This window comes from Ammospiza caudacuta, chromosome 14, assembly GCF_027887145.1.
Source record: "Ammospiza caudacuta isolate bAmmCau1 chromosome 14, bAmmCau1.pri, whole genome shotgun sequence".
NCBI lineage: Eukaryota > Metazoa > Chordata > Aves > Passeriformes > Passerellidae > Ammospiza > Ammospiza caudacuta.
Genome location: NC_080606.1, coordinates 19,235,064 through 19,246,157, shown reverse-complemented (window position 1 = coordinate 19,246,157; position 11,094 = coordinate 19,235,064). Strand labels below are relative to the sequence as shown.

General features: G+C 59.1%; 1 protein-coding gene across 2 annotated transcripts in view; it reads left to right on the top strand.

Moving 5' to 3' along the window:
* The first annotated feature begins 1,431 nt into the window (after positions 1-1,431).
* PCDH19 (protocadherin 19) overlaps positions 1,432-11,094 on the top strand; it is a 60,120-nt gene continuing 50,457 nt past the window's right edge. For both annotated transcript variants that reach the window (XM_058814083.1, XM_058814081.1), the window contains exons 1-2: positions 1,432-3,572; positions 6,405-6,732. In XM_058814083.1, the coding sequence (XP_058670066.1) occupies positions 1,432-3,572; positions 6,405-6,732 (2,469 nt within the window). The remainder of the gene's footprint in view (positions 3,573-6,404; positions 6,733-11,094) is intronic.

Here is an 11,094-nt window from a genome sequence, read left to right as displayed (position 1 = left end):
GCGCGGCCGGGCCGAGCCGGGCTGGGCTGGGCTGGGCCGGGCGGGGCGGGGCAGGACCGGGCCGGGCCGGGCCACACCGGGCCGTGCCCGCGGGGCGCGGCACCGCCCAGGTGTCGGTTCTCGATGCCAACCACCCAGTGGGACCCGTGCCGCGGCAGATGCACCGGACCCCCGCCCCGCTGCCCCCCTCTCCCTTCGCTGCCTGCCCGCTGCCGACCGGCGGGCTGCGGGACGCTTTGCCGACGGCGGCGCCGGTACCGGCTCCGCTGTAACCCCGGGGAGGGGAGCGGCGTGTTAGGAGGTTTCCGAACCGCGACCCGCCGGGGGTTTTCCCGGTGACATCTTCCCCCGGCCCCGCACAGAGCCCCCGGGACCTTGCGGACGGCGCGGAGACGGGAGGTAAGGCACGGGCACACGCACTCGGGAACGCTTTATTTCATCGTTATGTTAGAAGGACACGGTACCGCGGTGGTTTCTCCAGGGTTCAGCAGGGTGCAGCGAGCGCTGCGGGGCTGGAGCCTCCCGGGGGCGTTGGGCGGTCCCGGGCCCCTCGCCGGCTCCCGGGAACACTGCCCGGCGGGGCGGGGTCCTCCTGCCCCAGAGGGTTGGGTCTCTACTGAACGGACTTTGGGCGTTCCGCGGGATTCTGTGGTCCCCACGCTGCCCGCGAGATCCGCCACCGCCCAGCGCGCACTGGCTGAAGAAGTAACCGCCGGTAACCGCTGCCGCGGAGCCAAAACACCACTGCGTCCGCAGCTCCCGGGCAGCGGGACGGTCTCAGCGGGGCAGGGGAGCAGGGACAGCAGGGACAGTAGGGACAGCGGGCTCCCGGCTTGGGCAGCGGCTCGGTCCGGTCCCGCTCCGCTCCGCGCGGCTCCGTGCCCGCTCCGCTCCCGCTCCGCTCCCGTCCGCGCCGCCGGCCCCGCCCCGGCCCCGCCCCCGGCCGGCGGCGCTCTCCCATTGGCGGCGGCGCGGCGCGCCGGTCCCGCCCCCGAGCGCCCATTGGCTGCGCCGGCCGCCGCCCGCCCCCGCGCCGCCCGCCCCCGCGCCGCCCGCCGGCGCTCCGGACTGCGGGCAGTGGCGTGCGGCCGCCGCAGCGAGCGCCGGCGGGAGCGGGCTCGGCTGGCTCGGCGCTGCGCTGCACGGCTCGGCTCCTCGCTCCTCGCTCCGCTACCGCTCGGCTCAGCGCCCCGCTTCTGCGCCCGCACCCGCTCGCCATGCCCGGCCCTTCCGCGGCGCCGCCGGCACGGAGCGCCTGAGCGGACGGCGTTGGCGTGTGCGCGGGGGACCGCGGCTCCGGCGCCCGCAGCCGCTCGCCGCCGCCGCCGGGGCAGCCCGGCGGGCGCTGCCCGCATGAGCGCGGCGGGCCGCTGAGGCGCGCGGCCGGCGGCCGTCGGGGCGCGGCGCGGCGGGCGGAGCGGCGGCGCGGCCATGGGGGCTCTCCCGGCGCTGCTGGGGGCCGCCTTGCTCTGGGCCGGCGCCGGGGCCCTCGTCAACCTCAAGTACTCGGTGGAGGAGGAGCAGCGGGCCGGCACGGTGATCGCCAACGTCGCCAAGGACGCCCGGGACGCCGGGTTCGTGCTGGACCCCCGGCAGCCCGCCGCTTTCCGGGTGGTCTCTAACTCGGCCCCCCACTTGGTGGACATCAGCCCCGGCTCCGGGCTGCTGGTGACCAAGCAGAAGATCGACAGGGACCTGCTATGCCGACAGAGCCCCAAGTGTGTCATCTCGCTGGAGGTGATGTCCAGCTCCATGGAGATCTGCGTGATCAAGCTGGAGATCAAGGACCTTAACGACAACGCGCCCAGCTTCCCCACGGACCAAATCGAGCTGGAGATCTCGGAGACGGCCAGCCCTGGCACCCGGGTGCCGCTGGAGAGTGCCTATGACCCGGACTCGGGCAGTTTTGGGGTGCAGAGCTATGAGATCACCCCCAACGACCTCTTTGGGCTGGAGACCAAGACGCGGGGGGACGGGTCTCGTTTTGCTGAGCTGGTGGTGGAGAAGAGCCTGGACCGTGAGACCCAGTCCCACTACAGCTACGTGATCACGGCGCTGGATGGTGGTGACCCGCCCAACTTTGGCACGGTGGAGCTCAGCATCCGCGTCATCGACTCCAACGACAACAACCCGCTCTTTGAGGAGCCAGCCTACACCGTCAGCGTGCCTGAAAATGCCCCGCCGGGGACGCCGGTCATCCGCCTTAACGCCTCCGACCCGGACGAGGGCACCAACGGCCAGGTGCTCTACTCTTTCCACAGCTACGTCTCTGAGCGGGCCCGGGAGCTCTTCCAGATCGACCCCCAGAGCGGCCTCATCACGGTGAGCGGTGCCATCGACTACGAGGAGGGCCACGTCTATGAGCTGGACGTGCAGGCCAAGGACCTGGGGCCTAACTCCATCCCTGCCCATTGCAAAGTGACCATCAGCGTCCAGGACGCCAACGACAACCCGCCCCTCATCAACCTGCTGTCTGTCAACAGCGAGCTGGTGGAGGTGAGCGAGAACGCCCCGCCGGGCTACGTCATCGCCCTGGTGCGCGTCTCGGACCGCGACTCGGGGGCCAACGGGCGCGTGCAGTGCAAGCTCCTGGGCAACGTGCCCTTCCGGCTGCAGGAGTACGAGAGCTTCTCCACCATCCTGGTGGACGGGCGGCTGGACCGCGAGCAGAGGGACCAGTACAACCTCACCATACAGGCCAGGGATAATGGCATCCCGTCCCTGCAGGCCACCAAGTCCTTCACCGTCAAGATCACCGATGAGAATGACAACCATCCCCACTTCTCCAAGCCCTATTACCAAGTCATCGTGCAGGAGAACAACACCCCGGGGGCCTACCTGCTCTCGGTGTCGGCCAGAGACCCCGACCTGGGCCTCAATGGCAGCGTGTCCTACCAGATCGTGCCCTCCCAAGTCAGGGACATGCCTGTTTTCACCTATGTCTCCATCAACCCCAACTCTGGAGATATCTATGCTTTGAGGTCCTTCAACCATGAGCAGACCAAGGCCTTTGAGTTCAAAGTCTTGGCAAAAGATGGGGGTAATCCCTCTCTGCAGAGCAATGCCACCGTCAGGGTGATCGTCCTGGACGTCAATGACAACACGCCCGTGATCACGGCCCCGCCGCTGGTCAACGGGACGGCGGAGGTGTACATCCCCAGGAACGCGGGGGTTGGCTACCTGGTCACCGTGGTCAAGGCAGATGACTATGATGAGGGTGAAAATGGCAGACTTTCCTACGAAATGGTGGAAGGAGACAGAGGATTTTTTGAGATCGACCAGGTCAATGGGGAGATAAGGACCACCAGAGCCTTTGGGGAGAATGCCAAAACAGCCTATGAGCTCATCGTGGTGGCTCACGACCATGGGAAAACATCTCTCTCGGCTTCTGCCTTGATTTTGATATACCTGTCTCCAGCCCTGGATGCCCAGGAGTCCATAGGATCTGTTAACCTCTCCTTGATTTTCATTATTGCCCTGGGGTGTATTGCAGCCATTCTTTTTGTCACCATGATCTTTGTGGCAGTCAAGTGCAAAAGGGATAACAAGGAAATCAGGACCTACAACTGCAGGTAAAGCTACCTTTGTTTATGTGCACCTGCGGGTCTGCTTTGATTTTTGCCCCCGCTGTTACTTTTGCATTTGCTGCTGTATACTCGGGGGCGGCGAAGAGGGGTGGATTTGCCTTAGGAGCAAAACCGAGGTTCCTACCCCTGCAAGAAGATTTCTTGCAAAGCTTTAAGAAATCGCTCTCTGCGAGGAGAGCGCGGAGTAACGAATCGCCTTAATTGTGCGGCTTGGCAATCTGTTGCAGCAGCGCGGATTCTCCGTGCTCCATCGCCGCTCGCAGCGGACAGAGCGGTTTTCCTGGGTTCGCCGGGGGCACGGCTGGTTCGCTGCCCAGGGCGGAGAGCCCCCGGCCCCGCAGCATCCCCGCAGCAGCCGCTGCCAGCGGCATCCCCGAGCCTCGGCGGGCGCTCAAAGGCGCTATTGTGTGCCCGCTGCGGCTCCCGGCCCCGGCACGGCACGGAGAGCAGCCCCGAGCGGCTCCGGCACCGGGCAGCGCTGCCGGGCACGGCTCCGGCCGTTTCGGTGCCATCGTGCCCCGGCTGGGCCGGCGCTCCTCGGTCCGGAATGCCGGCGGGGAGGTCAGCCCGCGCCCGGAGCGCTGAAAGGCTGAGCGGGGAAATCCAGTCCCCTGAATATGTAACAGCCCGACGATTATTGTCTCTCTTTTACTATTCTCTGTGTTACACAAGTTAGGAGACAAATGCTAACCACACATGAATATCAATCAGATGCCATAAAAGAGCAGCTGCAATGCCTCATAAATGGTTTAATCCTGTTACTAGTGAAATAGCCATGACTTCTCCGTTCCTTCGGCACCGAGTCGTTTCAGAGAGGAGGGATGGAAATTAATTTTGCTCTACCTTGGAAACGCACGCTCGCCCCTGGCAATTCAGCGGCGCGGGGGGATGTGCGGTCTTTAAAGTTTTATTTACGCAGAAATAATGCCAGAGAGTCGGGGCATTGTACCCCGTTTTCACAGCGTAAAGTGCGTATATAAGCCTTTTTGCTCGATGGGGGAAAAATCATCTGCAAATAAAGGTCGGTCTGTGCTGTATTATGGGATGTCTAGCTCCGAGTGAAAGCTCACAGAGCAGATTTCTTGCCAGCTCGGCCCATTAAAAGGGGATGGGACCTGAATGGATAAAAATCATGTTGTGGTGGTGCCCCTAACAGCTACCCACAAACGCATAAGCCCCGGGTTTACTGTGACGGCTTGGGGATTAATGAAGTGCGGTTTAATTAAATAATTGGTCAATAGAGAAAGGACAGAAAAAATGAATGCCTGCAGGAAATAATTGGGCTCTCGCATTGCCAAACTTAAACATTTAGGTAAACAAAACAATTAAAGCTTCATCAGGCATTGTCGGACGAGTCAGCAGCATATAGAGCGTTGGCACAGCAGCAATCCCTGCCTCGCCGTGATTTTTCTGCACACTCGGGGTGCTGGGGCTGTGATCGGTGTGTGTCTGGGCAGGAGGCAGCTGCAGGGCTGGGGAGGCACCAGGCACCCTCTCCCCACGCCTTTGGGCTTTGCGGTGCCTTGTGCGAGAGATTCTTCACTGGAGCTGCTGGAGACTCTTCCAATGACGTGTTAATTTATGAGGCACAGATGAGGGCTGTTCGACTTAGTGGCATTTTCATGCTCAGGCAATTAGCTTTCTGGAACAAGAATATTTGTCCAAGATTTGCCTTTCCAGATAAACTGTATTATTTATTCATCCAGTTATTTCTGTTGCAGCTACTGGATTTTTTTAAAATGCTGTTATCACAACAAGAAGAGGAGCAAAATCCTGACTTTCAGATGTGCATTTCTGACTGTGCATGGCATTTGATGTGCTTCCCTAGGAAATACCGAGTTGCCCAGTGCTGTGCATGTACAATTAATGGCAGGGACTGTTGTGGTGCTCACTGTGGGAAGATGAGCCACAGCCAGTCTGAGCCGAGCAGACTCAACTAATGCAAGGTGCAAATAATTTGTCATTATTTGCTTGGGTGTTGTTTTGCAGTAACTTTTTTCCTCTGGTGTTTTGCAGAAGGCAAACAAAGCAGTTCATCAGTTGATTCTTTTGGCAGGTGGGAAGCGAAGAGGGGAGGAAAGGCAGAGAAAAACAAGCTTGCAGTGAAATAAAAAGGTCAAAAAGGATCATTTTTCTTTGCAAAGCACACGGTTGTTGTTCTCTGGTTTTGAGAAGGTGAAAGCATTTCCCAGCAGAAGGGGATGTGCGTGTCAGTGTGAGGCAGGAATGGAATTCAATTGGAGAAAAGATCAGGTATGATCAGGAGACAGTCAAAACACCAGCAGTTTAGATAAAGCATTAATAAACAAACAGCCTTTGGAGTGTGAGAGAATGGAGCTTGCCAGCTAGGACTGCTTCTGGGTCTGCTTTATTTACTGCTATGGAAAACGAACTGGGGAAAAAATCTGCTATTCGTTTTGAATTTTCATTACGGGGACCAAATTAAATCACTTTTAAAATCCTTATTAGGCATGGAAATGAATGCAGGCACCCTTTTCAGTTCATGGATTTTAACATCTCCATTTTTCTCTTCTGCAGGCTGGACTTTACTTCTAGTAACTAAATATCAACAATTACATTGACTAGGTCAAAACAGAAGCATTCTCCCTTCCCATTTTTTTACGCGTTTGACCTGAAAACGTTATGCGTGTGAAAATAAGCTAAAGAGTTGTGTTGTTGTGTTGTGCCACCAGCCCCAAACCATGACGTACCGTGCATGACTAAGAGCCCGCACGGAGATGGGGCCAGGCCCTCTGGGTTCCTGCGCGGGGCAGGGTTTGGGATGCTCTCAGCCCCTCATTTCCCTCTGTCCCCCAGGATCGCGGAGTACTCCTACGGGCACCAGAAGAAATCCAGCAAGAAGAAGAAGATCAGCAAGAACGACATCCGCCTGGTGCCGCGGGACGTGGAGGAGACGGACAAAATGAACGTGGTCAGCTGCTCCTCCCTCACCTCCTCCCTCAACTACTTCGACTACCACCAGCAGACGCTGCCGCTGGGCTGCCGCCGCTCCGAGAGCACCTTCCTCAACGTGGAGAGCCAGAACAGCAGGAACGCGGGCTCCAACCACATCTACCACCACACCTTCACGGGGCAGAGCCCGCAGCAGCCCGACCTCATCATCAACGGCATGCCGCTGCCCGAGGTGAGCGCGGTGCGGCCAGGGGCTGTGCCCGGGGTGGGTTCGGGCTGAGCTGTGCCCAGGATCAGCACAGGTTTGTGCTGAGCTGTGCCCAGGATGGGTTCGGGCTGAGGTGTGCCCAGGATCAGCAGGGTTTGTGCTGAGCTGTGCCCAGGGTGGGTTTGTGCTGAGCTGTGTCCGGGGTGGGTTTGTGCTGAGCTGTGCCCAGGATGGGTTTGTGCTGAGCTGTGCCCGGGGTGGGTTTGTGCTGAGATGTGCCCAGGGTGGGTTTGTGCTGAACTGTGCCTGGGGTGGGTTTGTGCTGAACTGTGCCCAGGGTGGGTTTGTGCTGAGCTGTGCCCAGGGGTCTGACAGTGCCAGCGCTGCCAAAACTGGTGTGACAGTGCCAGTGCTGCCAAAATGGCTCTGACAGTGCCAGTGGTGCCAAAACGGGCTGCTGGGCAAATGGGCACTGCTGCCTTCTGTGTGCTGCACAGGGCAGGTTTTGGTGGTTTCTGTGTGCCTGGCAGAGCACAGTAGGGTGGCTTCTGTGTGCTGCACAGGGCAGGCTTTGGCGGTTTCTGTGTGGTGGACAAGCACACTGCTGTGGTTCCTGTGTGTTGCACAGAGCACACTGCTTTGGTGGTTCTTGTGTGTTGCACAGAGCACGCTGCTTTGGTGGTTCCTGTGTGTTGCACAGAGCACGCTGCTTTGGTGGTTTCTGTGTGTTGCACAGAGCACGCTGCTTTGGTGGTTTCTGTGTGTTGCACAGAGCACGCTGCTTTGGTTGTTCCTGTGTGTTGCACAGAGCACGCTGCTTTGGTGGTTCCTGTGTGTTGCACAGAGCACGCTGCTTTGGTGGTTCCTGTGCGCTGCACACCCCAGGGGGAGGCAGTGATGGAGCATGGGCAGGGGGAGCAGCCAGCACTCACCTGTGGGCTCTGGAGCACCCCTGACGTGTGGCCGTGGGTGGGGGTTTGATCCCCAGACCCTGCAGAGAGCCCAGAGGTGACCCTCAGGGCCCGGCCAGGCTGTGTCCTCGTGCCCGGGATCCTGGAGGGGGCTGTTGGCAGGAGGATTCTGAGTGTGGCGATGCTCAGGGGAGCAGACGCTGGCCTTCACAGGAGGTTTTTGAAAAGGCTGTTGGGAGCAGTGTTGGTGGCTGTTCTCTGGAGGCTGCAGGCCCTGCTGGGGGTGCAGACCATGCAGCATGTCCCATTGTGCCCACCTGCACACCTGGCCCAGTGCTGTCCCTGCACTCTGCAGGACCCTGGCTGGCATGGGAGGGATGGGTGGTACCTGCTCTCATCCACACCATCCTCATCAGTTTCTTCCAATTCTTTGGCTTTCCTGTACATCACAGGCATCATTTAATGTTGCTTGTTTGTCTCTCTTTGAATTATTGTTTAGTTTTAAGCAAAACAATCAAAGGTTTGTCATGTTTCCTGCTTTGAACAGAATAACAAAGCTGAAAAAGCAGCTGAAATATTTATGGCTCACTCTGTTTTGTGTTCAGTGTGCTGGTGTAAATGCAAAATGCTGTTGCTGAAGGCAGAGGAGCTGCTTCAGATTCATCCTGGAGCTGCAGAGAGCCAGGCCCATTGCTCTGCAGGGCTGCTGGAGAGGGCTGGTGCTGGGCCCTGCTCCTGCTGTGCTGGTACTGGCAGAATGCTCACTGAACCCTGGGGTTTGGCACTTCCCCTGGGGCAGAACCCGCTCTGAGAGGTCGTGTACCAGGCTGGCCCACACCAGTGACCACTGCTGTTGTGGGCAGTGCTCCCTGAGGAATTCCTGTGTTCCTGGGGCAGTGTCTTCTGGAGAGGATTCTGGAGTGCATCCCTGGCTGGTGCTATGGGCACTGGAGCAGTGGAGCATCCTGCCAGCCCGTGATTCACAAACCCATCGCAGGCTGGCATTCTCCAGGAGTGCAGGCTGGCACTGGGAGGTCTCAGGTGCCAGGGAGGATGGAAGGACCATCAGGACCATCACAACTGACAAAGTTGGCAGGCAGCTGCATGCAGAAGGCACTGCTGCCTGTGCTTCTCTGGGTGCAACAGCTGGGCTGGGGTCTCATGGAGTGTGCCCTCCAGGGCTGTCCCTGCCTTGCTCACCCTCTTGTGAGGGACAGGGGATGCTTGTTTCTCCCTGTGCCTGCAGCTCGCCCCATTCTCCCATCTCTTGTGCAGGTGAGGTGCTCTGGGAGGAGCTGGTACTTGCCTGCAGACACCGGTCTGTCTCCTGTAATGAGTGCTGGAGTGTCAGTGGAACAGCAGCCCCGGGAGCTGGCCAGGGGCAGCACGCAGCTCACCAGTCCTGCCAGGGCTCTGGTGTGAGAGAAACGGGTCCTGGCAGGGGCTGCTCCCCCTCTGGAGTGCTTCTGGACAGAAGGGCAGGATCGGGGTACAGGGTGGAGAAATCCCAATGGGAAGCTGTTTGGAAGTTTAGTTCAGGGTGGGAATGTTGATGTTTCTTGGCAGAACCCGTGTGTTATGCTTCCAGCTGTTGCAGGCACGGCTGTCTTGCTGGTGGTGTGGGTTCTGTTGGCTTGTATAAATCCTGGTGACCCCTGGGAGTGAGGTGGTTCATTGGTGCTGGTGTCACCCTGTCCTGGCCCTCGGGGTGACACAGAAACACCAGCAGCTGTTCCTATGGGGGAGCATGGCAGCCCTGCAGCCCCTGCAGCCCCTGCAGCCATCCCTGCCGGAGCAGCGCTGTGCTGTGCTGTGCCATGGTGCTGTGGCTGTGCAGGGTGCTCTTGGCACACCTCCTGGGGCTGAGGGTGTAATAAACACACTCCCTGCCCAGGGTTTACAGAGCCAGAGCCTCCCCTGCAGTGGTGCTGTGTCTGGGCTGCTTTGGATGCTCCCAGCAATGGAGCTGCTGCTGTTTCCCCAGGGAGGCTCTGTGAGGTGTCAGCACCGGGGAGAGATCACTGCTGCTCCACCTAGGAGTGACTTCTCCTGATGGGAAGGCAAAGCTTGGGCTGACAGCAGATAAAATACGGGGAGAATGTGTCTGTGGCAGTGTCACTTGGCATATGGTGGCTGTGGCTGAGGGTGAGCTATTGCCTCTGCAGCACGTGCTGCCCCAGCAGTGGTGGGTCTGTGATGTGGCTGGTCTTTAACGTGAACCTCATTTATTTTATCAGTCAGGAGCCTTGAAATAACCGTCCCCAAGGATGCCTTGTTTGTGGAGCTTCAGGAAATGTTTCTTCTAGTGCCGTGGCAGGTCTCGGGGCTGGGAATAATTGGGTTTGTTGGTACTTCTCATCTTTCCCTGGTGATCTGGAAGGGATTAAAGAGGGGTGTCTGAGGGGCTGCAGTCCCGCTCTGAGGGTGTAACAGAAGTTTGAGCCCACCCTTATAAAGCCTTTCCCTTTGGCTGGGGCTGGGCTGTCAGCTCTGCTTGTGCCAGGGTACGGCTGCCAAGAGAGCATCAGGGATGCAGGGGCATATCCTGGGGTGCTCTGGCCCTGCTGGGATTCAGTGGGTGCCAGGGTGCCACTCAGGGCAGTGCCCACAGCCCCTCAGTGCCCCGTGGCTGTAGGCAGTGATGGTAGGAAGCGTTTGGAACAGCTCTGGTGATCCTGGCTGACAGCACGAGGCTTGGCCCCTGTTAGTTCAGGCTGGTTCTGCAGCAGGGACAGTGGGACACGCTGGAGCTGCAAGGGCACTGCTGCTCAGGGCCTTTGCTGCTGCTGAGAGCTCTTTTTGTCTTCCTTGAGCTGGATGAGAAGTCAGCTTTGAAACCAAAAGGGCTTGTTGTCAGGTTTTGCATGCATATTGCTGGGAGTTGTACCAGGAGATTAAAAATCAAAACTAATAGGAGCCATTAGGCAGCTTCCTTGATAAAAATGCGTGTTGCATTGGGGTGGTGTGGAAATTGGTCTGAATGCTGAGCCCTTTAGGATCCAGGGCACATGACCTGCATGCAGAGCAGCCCCCCTTGGGTAGCACTCACATGCCTGCGTCTTGACTTGGTGTTTGAAAGCAAACGGTGTGTGTGTGGTGGCTGGATCTGTTACATGCCAGATTTGCACTGCTTTGGGAGATGGCGTTCGTTTGCTGCTCCAGGATGGGAAACGTGCTGGGCACAGCAGCTGGCTCTGTCCCCAGGGCTGCCCTGGGGCCACCGTGGTGGCAGGGCCTGGCTGCCAGAGGCCAGGAGGTGTGACAGGGAGAGGAGAGCCCTCTGTGAGAGGGTGGAACTGGGTGGAACTGGCAGGGAGGTCCTTGGCTGGCTCTCTGGGATGGCTCTGGGATGGCTCTGGGATGGCTCTGGGATGGCTCAGTGGTGGCAGTATTGGAAGTGGCAGCCCTGGCATTGCTCTGTGAGCAGAGCATGAATCAGGCGTGGTCCTGCTCTGGTTCTGCTTTGGTTGAGCCC